Here is a 13,527-nt window from a genome sequence, read left to right as displayed (position 1 = left end):
GAGGCGGAAGCACATCTTGTAGCTGTAGCGGCTGGTGTAGAAGGCTGGAAGGAGGGAAGGAAAAAGACAGGAAGGAGGAGAGGAAGGAGGGAGGGAAGGAGGGAAGGAAAAAGGAAGGAAGCAGAGAAGCAGAGAAGGAAGGAGGAGAGGAAGGAGGGAAGGAAGGAGCGAGGGAAGGAAGGAGGGAGGGAGGGAAGGAAAAAGGAAGGAGGGAAGGAAGGAAGGAGGGAGGGAGGAGAGAGGGAAGGAAGGAGGGAAGGAAAAAGGAAGGAGGGAAGGAATGAAGGAAGGAGGGAGGAAGGAGGGAAGGAGGGAAGGAAGGAAGGAAGGAAGGAAGGAAGGAAGGAAAAAGGAAGGAAGGGAAGGAAGCAAGGAGGGAGGGAGGAGAGAGGGAGGAAAGGAGGGAGGGAGGGGAGGAGGGATGGAGGGAGGGAAGGAAGGAAGGAAGGAAGGAGGAAGGGAAGGAAGGAGGGAAGGAGGGAAGGAAGGAAGGAGGAGAGGAAGGAGGGAGGGAAGGAAGGAGGGAGGGAGGGAAGGAGGAAGGAAGGAAGGAGGGAGGGAAGGAGGGAAGGAAGGAGGAAGGAGGGAAGGAAGGAAGGAGGAGAGGAAGGAGGGAGGGAAGGAAGGAAGGAGGGAGGGAGGGAGGGAAGGAGGAAGGAAGGAATTAAGGAAGGAAGGAAGGAAGGAAGGAAGGAAGGAAGGAAGGAAGGGTCGCCATTGAGGTAGAGATGGAGACACATCTTGTAGCCGTAGCGACTGGTGTAGAAGGCTGGAAGGAGGGAAGGAAAAAGTCAGGAAAGAGGAGAGGAAGGAGGGAGGGAGGGAGGGAGGGAGGGAAGGAAGGAAGAAAATAAAAGAGGGAGGAAGGAGGGAGGAAGGAAGGAAGGAGGGAAGCAGAGAAGGAAGGAAGGAAGGAAGGAAGGAAGGAAGGCGGGGGGAAGAATAGAAAAAAGGAAGATAGAAAAGGAAGGAGGGAGGGAGGGAAGGAAGAAAGGAAGTAGAGAAGGAAAGAAGGAAGAACGGAAGTAAGGAGAAAGGAAGAAAGAAGGGAGGGAGGAAAAAGGAAGGAAACAGTAGGAAGGAAGGAAGGAAACACGGAAGGAAAGAAGCAGGGAAGAAGGGAAGGAGGTTAAGAAGGAGGAAAGGAGGAAGGAAAGAAGGAAGGAAGGAAGGAAGGAAGGAAGGAAGGAAGGAAGGAAGGAAGGGAGGTAAAAAAGGAGGAAGGAAGGAAAGAAGGAAGGAAGGAAGGAGGTAAAAAAGGAGGAAAGAAGGAAGGAAGAAGGTAAAAAAGTGGGAAAGGAGGAAGGAAGGAAGGAAGGAAGGAAGGAAGGAGGTAAAAAAGGAGGAAAGAAGGAAGGAAGGAAGGAAGGAAGGAAGGAGGGAAAGAAGGAAGGAAGGAAGGAGGAAGGAAGGAGGTAAAAAAGGAGGAAGGGAGGAAAGAAGGAAGGAGGAAGGAAAGAAAGAAGGAAAGAAGGAAGGAAGGAAAGAAAGGAAGAAAAGACGGAAGGAAAGAAGCGGGGAAGGAAGGAAGGAGGAAAGGAGGAAGGAAGGAAGGAGGTAAAAAAGGAGGAAAGGAGGAAGGAAGGAAAGAAGGAAGGAAGGAAGGGAGGAAGGAAGGAAGGAGGGAAAAAAGGAGGAAAGGAGGAAGGAAGGAAGGAAGGAAGGAAGGAAGGAAGGAAGTCCACCCACCCGGCGAGAAGACGGCCGGCGCCCGGCCGGCCACCGCTTCCTGCCTCTTCCGCCCCACTTCCTCCACCTTCCAGATCAAGACCCCGTCGTAGGTCGCCTCTTCCGCGCGCCGAAGCGCCGACTCCACTTCCGCCAGCGCCGCCTCCTTCAGCGCCAGGTTCCTCTCCAGGCTCCGGATCTGTGGGGCAATGTGTGGGTCAGGGGGAGGGAAACGGATCGGGATCCCGGAAAGGGGAAACGCGGCAATCCGGATTGACTCCAGTTTGGGGTTTTTTTTTTGAGAAATGGGGGAAATGGGCTGAAAGCGGAGTGACTCCGGTTTGGCGCGCCGAAGGCCTACCTAACTTTCTACCTAAGATTTCTAGACAACGGAAATCAGACTAGAATCTGGGGGAAATGGGGGAAGTGGGGTGAAACCAGAGTGACTCCAGACTGACTCCGCTTTGGGCCTTCCTTTCCCGGAAAGGGGAAACGTGGCAAACCGGATTGACTCCAGTTTGGGCGTTTTTTTTGTTTGAGATCCGGGGGAAAGTGGAGTGACTCTGGTTTGGCGCGCCAAAAGGGCCTAGCTAACTTTCCTATTTCTAGACACCGGAAATCAGACTTGACTCCGTTTTGGGGCTCCAGACTGAATCCTCTTTGGGGCTCAGACTGACTCCGTTTTGGGGCATCAGCCTGACTCCACTTTGACTCCGTTTTGGGGCGTCAGACTGACTCTGGTTTGACTCCGCTTTGGGGCATCAGACTGACTCCACTTTGACTCCGCTTTGGGGCATCAGACTGACTCCACTTTGACTCCACTTTGGGGCATCAGACTGACTCCGCTTTGGGGCTTCAGACTAACTCTGGTTTGACTCTGCTTTGGGGCTCCAGACTGACTCTATTTTGGGGCTCCAGAAGTGGAGTGACTCCGGTTTGGGGCTCAGACTGACTCCGTTTTGGGGCATCAGCCTGACTCCACTTTGACTCCGCTTTGGGGCGTCAGCCTGACTCCACTTTGACTCCGCTTTGGGGCGTCAGACTGACTCCACTTTGACTCCGCTTTGGGGCGTCAGACTGACTCCACTTTGACTCCTCTTTGGGGCGTCAGACTGACTCCACTTTGACTCCGCTTTGCGGCATCAGACAGGCTCCACTGTGACTCCGCTTTGGGGCTCCAGACTGACTCCGCTTTGGGCCACCAGAAAGCGGAGTGACTCCGTTTTGGTGTGCCAAAGGGCCTAGCTAACTCTCCTATTTCTAGACACCAGAAATCAGACTGACTCCGCTTTGGGGCGTCAGACAGGCTCCACTTTGACTCCGCTTTGGGGCATCAGACTGACTCCACTTTGACTCCTCTTTGGGGCGTCAGACTGACTCCATTTTGACTCCGCTTTGGGGCTTCAGACTGACTCTGGTTTGACTCCGCTTTGGGGCTTCAGACTGACTCTGGTTTGTCTCCGCTTTGGGGCTCCACATTGACTCCGCTTTGGGGCACCAGAAAGCGGAGTGACTCCGGTTTGGTGCACCAAAGGGCCTAGCTAACTTTATAGACACCGGAAATCAGACTTGACTCCGCTTTGGGGCTCAGACTGACTCCGCTTTGGGGCTCAGACTGACTCCACTTTGACTCCGCTTTGGGGCGTCAGACTGACTCCGCTTTGGGGCTCAGACTGACTCCACTTTGACTCCGCTTTGGGGCGTCAGACTGGCTCCACTTTGACTCCGTTTTGGGGCTCCAGACTGACTCCACTTTGACTCCGCTTTGGCGCGTCAGACTTGACTCCGCTTTGGGGCATCAGACTGACTCCACTTTGACTCCGCTTTGGGGCTTCAGACTGACTCTGGTTTGACTCCGCTTTGGGGCTCCAGACTGACTCCGTTTTGGGGCACCAGAAAGCGGAGTGACTCTGGTTTGGCGCGCCAAAGGGCCTAGCTAACTTTCCTATTTCTAGACACCGGAAATCAGACATGACTCCGCTTTGGGGCTCTGGATTGACTCCACTTTGGGGCGTCAGACTGACTCTGCTTTGACTCCTCTTTGGGGTGTCAGACTGGCTCCACTTTGACTCCGCTTTGGGGCGTCAGACTGACTCTGCTTTGACTCCTCTTTGGGGCGTCAGACTGACTCTGCTTTGACTCCGCTTTGGGGCATCTGACTGACTCCACTTTGACTCCGCTTTGGGGCGTCAGACTGACTCCCCTTTGACTCTTCTTTGGGGCGTCAGACTGACTCCACTTTGACTCTGCTTTGGGGCTCAGACTGACTCCACTTTGGGGCGTCAGACTGACTCCGCTTTGGGGCTCAGACTGACTCCACTTTGACTCCTTTTTGGGGCATCCAGGGAAAACGGGGAAATGGGCTGAAAACGGAGTGACTCCGGCTTGGCGCGCCGAAGGGCCTATCTAACTTTCCTATTTCTAGACACCGGAAATCAGACTTGGCTCCAGACTGACTCCGCTTTGAGGCTTCTGCTGTCTAGACAACAGAAATCAGACTGACTCCACTTTGGGGCTTCAGCTGTCTAGACAACAGAAATCAGACTGACTCCACTTTGGGGCTTCAGACTGACTCCGCTTTGGGGCTTCAGACTGACTCCGCTTTGGGGCTTCAGACTGACTCCACTTTGGGGCTTCAGACTGACTCCGCTTTGGGGTCTCAGACTGACTCCGCTTTGGGGCTTCAGACAGACTCCGCATTGGGGTCTCAGACTGACTCCGCTTTGGGGCTTCAGCTGTCTAAACAACAGAAATCAGACTGACTCCGCTTTGGGGCTTCAGCTGTCTAGACAACAGAAATCAGACTGACTCCACTTTGGGGCTTCAGACTGACTCCGCTTTGGGGCTTCAGACTGACTCCGCTTTGGGGTCTCAGACTGACTCCGCTTTGGGGCTTCAGACTGACTCCGCATTGGGGCTTCAGACTGACTCCACTTTGGGGCATCGGACTGACTCCACTTTGACTCCTCTTTGGGGCGTCAGACTGACTCCATTTTGACTCCGCTTTGGGGCTTCAGACTGACTCTGGTGTGACTCTGTTTCAGGGCTTCAGACTGACTCTGGTTTGACTCCGCTTTGGGGCTCCAGACTGACTCCGCTTTGGGGCACCAGAAAGCGAAGTGACTCCGGTTTGGTGCACCAAAGGGCCTAGCTAACTTTATAGACACCGGAAATCAGACTTGACTCCGCTTTGGGGCTCAGACTGACTCCACTTTGACTCCGCTTTGGGGCTCCAGACTGACTCCACTTTGACTCCGCTTTGGGGCGTCAGACTGACTCCACTTTGACTCCGTTTTGGGGCTCCAGACTGACTCCACTTTGACTCCGCTTTGGGGCTTCAGACTGACTCCACTTTGACTCCGCTTGGGGCTTCAGACTGACTCTGGTTTGACTCCGCTTTGGGGCTCCAGACTGACTCCATTTTGGGGCACCAGAAAGTGGAGTGACTCTGGTTTGGCGCACCAAAGGGCCTAGCTAACTTTCCTATTTCTAGACACCGGAAATCAGACATGACTCCGCTTTGGGGCTCTGGATTGATTCCACTTTGGGGCGTCAGACTGACTCTGCTTTGACTCCTCTTTGGGGTGTCAGACTGGCTCCACTTTGACTCCGCTTTGGGGCATCAGCCTGACTCCACTTTGACTCCGTTTTGGGGCGTCAGACTGACTCTGGTTTGACTCCGCTTTGGGGCATCAGACTGACTCCACTTTGACTCCGCTTTGGGGCGTCAGACTGACTCCACTTTGACTCCGCTTTGGGGCATCAGACTGACTCCACTTTGACTCCACTTTGGGGCATCAGTCTGACTCCGCTTTGGGGCTTCAGACTAACTCTGGTTTGACTCCGCTTTGGGGCTCCAGACTGACTCCATTTTGGGGCTCCAGAAGTGGAGTGACTCCGGTTTGGGGCTCAGACTGACTCCGTTTTGGGGCATCAGCCTGACTCCACTTTGACTCCGCTTTGGGGCGTCAGACTGACTCCACTTTGACTCCGCTTTGCGGCATCAGACAGGCTCCACTGTGACTCCGCTTTGGGGCTCCAGACTGACTCAGCTTTGGGCCACCAGAAAGCGGAGTGACTCCGTTTTGGTGTGCCAAAGGGCCTAGCTAACTTTCCTATTTCTAGACACCAGAAATCAGACTGACTCCACTTTGACTCCGCTTTGGGGCATCAGACTGACTCCACTTTGACTCCACTTTGGGGCATCAGCCTGACTCCACTTTGACTCCGCTTTGGGGCGTCAGACTGACTCCACTTTGACTCTGTTTTGGGGCGTCAGACTGACTCCACTTTGACTCTGCTTTGGGGCTTCAGACTGACTCCACTTTGACTCCGCTTTGGGTCTTCAGACTGACTCCACTTTGACTCCGCTTTGGGGCTCCAGACTGACTCCGCTTTGGGGCTTCAATCCAGTATAGGTTTTGTTTTGGTTTAAATCTGGGAAAAACGGGGGGAATGGGGTGAAACCGGAGTGACTCCAGACTGACTCCGCTTTGGGGCTCCAGACTGACTCCGCTTTGGGGCTCCAGACTGACTCCACTTTGGGGCTCCAGACTGACTCCGCTTTGGGGCTTCCTTTTCCGGAAAGGAGAAAGGCAGCAAAGCGGACTGACTCCAGTTTGGGTTTCTTATTTTGTTTTAAATCCGGGAAAAATGGGGTGAAACCAGAGTGACTCCGGTTTGGGCTTTCAGCTTTCTAGCCCCAGCCCCGCAAATCCGCAGCCCAATTTGCACCCCGAACCGTGTGGGTCAGGGACCCCGGCCCCCCGATTCCGCCCCCCGGATCCGCGCCCCGAACCTTGTGGGTCAGCGATTCGGCGCGCTCCTCTTCCCGGCGCCGCTCTTGCGCCGATTCGGCCCCCAGCCGCTCCACTTCCCGGTTCAGGACGCAGACGATCTTCTCTAGGGTGGCGGCCTTGAGTTCGAGGGCCGCCCAGGCTTGGGGGGCCGGGGCCCCCAGGAAATGGGGGTCTGGGGGCGGATCGGGGGCCCCTATTGGTTGGGGGTCTTGGGACAAATTTGGGGCCCCGAGGAAATGGGGGGCTGAATTGGGGCCCCTGATTGGAAGGGGGTCTTGGGACGAATGTGGGGCCCCTATTGGTTGGGGGTCTTGGGCTGAATTGGGGGCCCCTAGTAAATGGGGGTCTTGGGCTGAATTGGGGGCCCCTAGTAAATGGGGGTCTTGGGCTGAATTGGGGGCCCCTAGTAAATGGGGGTCATGGGTTGATTTTAGGGCCCCCAGGAAATGGGGGTCTTTGAGCAAATGGGGGTCTGGGGCCGAATTTCGGGCCCCTAGTAAATGGGGGTCTGGGGGTGAGTGGGGTTCCCTGGCTGAATTGGGGCCCCTGATTGGATGGGGGTCTGGGGTTGAATTTGGGGCCCCCAGGAAATGGGGGTCTTTGACCAAATGGGGGTCTGGGGCTGAATTTCGGGCCCCTAGTAAATGGGGGTCTTTCGCTGAATCAGGGGCCCCAAATAAATGGGGCCCCCCACTTGGATGGGGGTCTTGTGCCAAATCAGGGCCCCTGAGGAAAGGGGGGTCTTTAGCCGAATGGGGGGCCCCAACCAGATGGGGGTCTTGGGCTGAATTGGGGGCCCCAACCAAATGGGGGGCCCCGAATAAATGGGGTTCTGGGACCAAATGGGGGTCTTTATCCAAATTCGGGGCCCCGCTCAGATGGGGGTCTTGGACCAGATCGGGGGCCCCCAATAAATGGGGGTCTGGGGCCAAACGGGGGTCTTTGGCCGAATGGGGGGCCCCCAATAAATGGGGCTCTTGGACCAGATCGGGGGCCCCCAATAAATGGGGGTCTTGGGCCCCCAGCCGGAGGGCGAAGGTCAGGAGGAGGCCGAGATGTTCCGGAAAGTTCTGGGCCTCGTGGAGGGGCAGGGCCTGCTTCTCCAGCTGCGAAAGGGGGGGAGTAAAGTTACTCGTGAGTAGTATTAATACTCCAAGCAGGAGGAGGAGTACTAGAAAGCAAAGTATTAGTAGCAATATTGATCTGGTGATGAGTAGTAGATTGTAGTAATATACTACTCATTGTATACTACTAATTGGTCTGATTAGTAGTAGTATTGATCTGGTTATTAGTAGTATTAATTGCAGTAGTAATATTGGTCTGATTAGTATTAATATTGCGCTGGTTCTAATTGTAGTAGTATTATTATTGCTCTGATTGTTAGTAGTAGATTGTCGTTAAATACTACTAATTGTAGTAGTAATATTGGTCTGATTAGTATTAATATTGCTCTAATTGTAGTAGTACTATTATTGCTCTGATTCTTAGTAGTAGATTGTCGTTAAATACTACTAATTTTAGAAGTAATATTGCTCTGATTCTTAGTAGTAGATTGTCGTTATATACTACTAATTGTAGAAGTAATATTGATCTAATTAGTAGTAATATTGATCTGGTGACTATTAGTAGATTGTAGTAATATACTACTAATTGTAATAGTATATTGCTCTGATTAGTAGTAATATTGATCTGGTTATTAGTAGTAGATGGTAGCAATATACTACTAATTGTAGTAGTAATATTGCTCTGATTCTTAGTAATATTGATCTGGTTATTAGTAGTAGATTGTCGTTATATACTACTAATTGTAGTAGTAATATTGGTCTGATTCTTAGTAATATTGCTCTGATTCTTCGTAGTAGATTGTAGTTATATACTACTAATTGTAGTAGTGATATTGGTCTGATTAGCAGTAATATTGATCTGGTTATTAGTAGTATATTGTAGTTACATACTACTAATTGTAGTAGTAATATTGCTCTGAATCAGATCAATATTACTGCTAATCAGACCAATATACTACTACAATTAGTAGTATATTGCTACAATCTACTACTAAGAATCAGAGCAATATTACTACTAATTATAGTAGTAATATTGGTCTGCTTCTTAGTAGTAGATTGTAGTAATATACTAGTAGTTGTAGTAGTATATTGCTCTGATTAGTAGTGATATTGATCTGGTTATGAGTAGTAGATTGTAGTAATATACTACTAATTGTAGTAGTAACATTGATCTGATTCTTAGTAGTAGATTGTAGTAATATACTAGTAATTGTAGTAGTATATTGCTCTGATTAGTAGTAATATTGCTCTGATTCTTAGTAGTAGATTGTAGCACTATACTAGTAGTTGTAGTAGTAATACTGGTCTGATTAGTAGTAATATTGCTCTAATTCCTAGTAGTAGATTGTAGTTATATACTACTCATTGTAGTAGTAATATTGCTCTGATTCCTCGTGGAGGAGCAGGGCCTGCTTCTCCAGCTGCGAAAGGGGGGAGTAAAGTTACTCGTGAGTAGTATTAATACTCCAAGCAGTAGGAGGAGGAGTACAAAGCAAAATATTAGTAGTAATATTGATCTGGTTATGAGTAGTAGATTGTAGTAATATGCTACTAATTGTAGTAGTAATGTTGATCTGGTTATGAATAGTAGATTGTAGTAATATACTATTAATTGTAGTAGTATATTGCTCTGATTAGTAGTAATATTGATCTGGTTATTAGTAGTAGATTGTAGTAATGTACTACTAATTGTAGTAGTAATATTGCTCTGATTAGTAGTAATATTGATCTGGTTATTAGTAGTAGACTGTAGTTATATACTACTAAATGTAGTAGTAATATTGCTCTGATTAGTAGTAATAGTGCTCTGATTCTTAGTAGTAGATTGTAGTAATATACTACTAATTGTCGTAGTAATACTGGTCTGATTCTTAGTAGTAGATTGCAGTTATAGACTACTAATTGCAGTAGTAATATTGGTCTGATTAGTAGTAATTTTGGTATGACTAGTAGTAATATTGCTCTGATTCTTAGTAGTAGATTGTAGTTCTGAATCAGAGCAATATTACTACTAATCAGATCAATATTACTACTAATCAGACCAATATTGTAGTAGTAATATTGGTCCGATTATTAGTAATATTGATCTGGTTATTAGTAGTAGATTGTAGTAATATACTACTAATTGTAGTAGTAATATTGGTCTGATTCTTAGTAGTAGATTGTAGTTCTGAATCAGAGCAATATTACTACTAATCAGACCAATATTACTACTACAATTAGTAGTATATTACTACAATCTACTACTAATAACCAGATCAATATTACTAATAATCAGACCAATATCACTACTACAATTAGTAGTATATTACTACAATCTACTACTAATAACCAGATCAATATTACTAATAATCAGACCAATATCACTACTACAATTAGTAGTATATTACTACAATCTACTACTAAGAATCAGACCAAGATTACTACTAATTGTAGTAGTAATATTGGTCTGATTAGTAGTAATATTGATCTGGTTATTAGTAATAGATTGTAGTTACAATATTAGTAGTAGTTTGTAGCAATATACTACTAATTGTAGTAGTAATATTGGTCTGGTTAGTAGTAGTATTGCTCTGATTCAGAATCAGAGCAACATTACTACTACAATTAGTAGTATATTACTACAAACTACTACTAAGAATCAGAGCAATATTACTACTAATCAGAGCAATATTACTACTACAATATTACTACACCCCCATCTTCCCAACAATACCGATCCCACCAACCCTCCCAACGGCACTAATACCACCCCTACTCCTTGTCCTCGCAGTAACGTCCCCCAACCCGGCCCCGGAGTAACAACTCGCACTCACCACCTCCCCGCAGCCGACGGGCCGGAAGCGGCATGGCACCCGGAAGCTTCCGCAGCTCCGGAGGTGATCGGCGAACTAAGGAAGAGGAGGAGGAAGGTCAGGGGGGGGAGGATACCGGGAGTAAGGTTACTCCACCCCGGGGCGAAGGCGGCTCACCGATTCCCGGGGGACGTCCGTCTTGCCGCAGGCGTCGCAGGTGAGGGGGGACTTGGGACAGGTCTCCTCGTGAGCCTGGGGGGAGTAAGGGTGGTTACTCCGGGTTTACTCCGCAATGAGAAATTAGTGACACGTTGGACATCATACATAATAGTACTCCAATAATAATAATAATAATAATAATAATAATAATAATAATAATAATAATAATAGTAGTAATAGTACTAATACTAATACTAATAATAATAATAGTTGTAGTAGTAATACTACTACTACTAATAATAATAGATGTTGTTGTTGTAGTAATAGTAGTAGTAGTACTAGTACTACTACTACTACTACTAATAATAATAATAATAATAATAATAATAATGGTGGTAGTAGTAGTAGTAGTAATAATAATAATAATAATAATAATAATAATAATAATAATAATAATACCACACCCTCCGCAGCCAAAGCTGAGCTCAGAGCAGCTAGCATCATACATAATAGTACTAATAGTACTACTACTACTACTACCACCACCACTCTCCCCGGCCAAAGGCAGGCTCAGAGCGGCTAACATCATGCATAATATTACTACTATTAGTACTACTAACAGTACCACTACTACAGTAATAGTAATAGTACATTTTATTTCTATCCTACCCTCACCGGCCAAAGCAGGACTCAGAGTGGCTAACAGAATACATAATAGTACTACTACTACTACAGTAGTAATAGTAATAGTAATACTAATATCCCAACCCCCTGGCCAAAGCTGGGCTCAGAGCAGTTAAATTCGTACATACTACTACTACTACTACTACTACTACTACTACAGTAATAATAGTAGTAATAGTAATAATAATTTTTATTTATATCCCAAAGCCAGGCTCAGAGCGGCTAACGTCATACAGAATAGTATTAATAGTACTACTTTTACTACCACCACTAATAATAATAATAATAATAATAATAATAATAATAATAATAATAATACTCTCCCTGACCAAAGCCGGGCTCAGAGCAGCTAACATAATACATAACAGTGCTAATAGTACTAATAGTACTACTACTAGTACTACTATTGATAATAACAATAGTAGTAGTAGTAGTAATATCCCAACCTCCCTGGCCAAAGCTGGGCTCAGAGCGGCTAACATCATACAGAATAGTATTAATAGTACTACTTTTACTACCACCACTAATAATAGTAATAATAATAATAATAATAATAATAATAATAATAATAATAATAATAATACTCTCCCTGACCAAAGCCGGGCTCAGAGCAGCTAACATAATACATAACAGTGCTAATAGTACTAATAGTACTACTACTAGTACTACTAATGATAACAACAGTAGTAGTAGTAGTAGTAATATCCCAACCTCCCTGGCCAAAGCTGGGCTCAGAGCGGCTAACGTCATATATAATAGTATTAATAGTACTGCTACAAAGAATAACAATAATAACAATAAAATAATAATAATAATAATAATAATAATAATAATAATAATAATAATAATAATAATAATAATAATATCCCAACCTCCGCAGCCAAAGCTGGGCTCAGAGCAGCTAACATCATACATAATAGTACTAATAGTACTACTACCACTAATAATAGTAGTAGTAGTAGTAGTAATAATAATAATAATAATAATAATAATAATACCACTCTCCCTGGCCAAAGCCGGGCTCAGAGCGGCTAACATCATACATAATAGTACTAATAGTACTACTACCACTCATAATAATAATAATAATAATAATACCACCACCCTCCACAACCAAAGCTGAGCTCAGAGCAGCTAACATCATACATAATAGTACTAATAGTACTAATAGTACTACTACTACTACTACTAATAATAATAATAATAATAATAATAATAATAGTGGTGGTAGTAGTAGTAGTAGTAGTAGTAGTAATAGTAGTAGTAGTAGTAGTAATACCACCACCCTCCGCAGCCAAAGCTGAGCTCAGAGCAGCTAACATCGTACATAATAGTACTAATAGTACTACCACCAATAATAATAATAATAATAATAATAATAATAATAATACTCTCCCTGACCAAAGCCAGGCTCAGAGCAGCTAACATAATAGTGCTAATAGTACTAATAGTACTACTATCACTAATAATGATGATGATAATAATAATAATAATACTAATAGTACTACTATCAACAACAACAACAATAATAATAGCAGTAGTAGTAGTAGTAATAATAATAATAATAATATGCTAACCTCCGCAGCCAAAGCTGAGCTCAGAGCAGCTAACATCATACATAATAGTACTAATAGTACTACTACCACTAATAATAATAATAATAATGATAATACTATACTACTACTACTACTACCACCCTGCTCAGCCAAAGTATTGGGACGCCGGGGTCATCCAGCCTGACCCCCCAAAATGCGGGGATTTTGACCAATAATTAGAGACTAATGAGCCGGGATTTGAACCCGCTACCCGGAAGCCAAGTACTCACCTCATACTCCTTGACGGTACCTTTCCAGGGACAGTCCGCGCGGAGGCAGGCGGCCGGGAGACTTTCCACCTCGCGGCGGGCGGCGTTATCGGGGAAAGCCTGGCGGAAGAAATCAATCAGAAGTAGTAATAGTAATAATAGTAGTAGTAGTAATAATAATAGCAATAGCAATAGTAGCAATAGGAATAGTAACAGTAGTAGTAGTAGTAGTAGTAGTAGTAATAATGATGATGATGATGATGCCTGGAAGAGAAGCGGCAAGAGAGAATAATAGTAAGAGTAATAATAATAATAATAATAATAATAATAATAATAATAATAGCAATAGTAGTAGTAGTAGTAATAATAATAATAATAATAATAATAATAATAATAATAATGATGCCTGGAAGAGAAGCGGCAAGAGAATAATTGTAATAGTAGTAGCAGCAGCAGCAGCAATAATAATAATAATAATAATAATAATAATAATAATAATAATAATAATAATAATAATAAAGCCTGGAAGAGAAGCGGCAAGAGAGAATAATAGT

General features: G+C 45.6%; 1 protein-coding gene across 1 annotated transcript in view; it reads right to left on the bottom strand.

The window, feature by feature from the left end:
- Positions 1-686: 686 nt before the first annotated feature.
- LOC309362369 (TNF receptor-associated factor 2-like) overlaps positions 687-13,527 on the bottom strand; it is a gene marked incomplete at its 3' end in the record, with an annotated part of 16,584 nt that continues 3,743 nt past the window's right edge. The window contains exons 3-8 of the mRNA XM_081898015.1: positions 12,995-13,093; positions 10,504-10,578; positions 10,348-10,422; positions 6,467-7,573; positions 1,690-1,867; positions 687-769 (exon numbers count right to left, since the gene is read on the bottom strand). Coding sequence (XP_081754141.1) covers positions 687-769; positions 1,690-1,867; positions 6,467-7,573; positions 10,348-10,422; positions 10,504-10,578; positions 12,995-13,093 — 1,617 coding nt within the window. The remainder of the gene's footprint in view (positions 770-1,689; positions 1,868-6,466; positions 7,574-10,347; positions 10,423-10,503; positions 10,579-12,994; positions 13,094-13,527) is intronic.

Source organism: Podarcis melisellensis (genome assembly GCF_964234715.1).
Source record: "Podarcis melisellensis genome assembly, chromosome: Z".
Taxonomy (NCBI): Eukaryota; Metazoa; Chordata; class Lepidosauria; order Squamata; family Lacertidae; genus Podarcis; species Podarcis melisellensis.
Note: the sequence above shows the minus strand (reverse complement) of the source record. Positions and strands in the feature narration are given on the sequence as shown.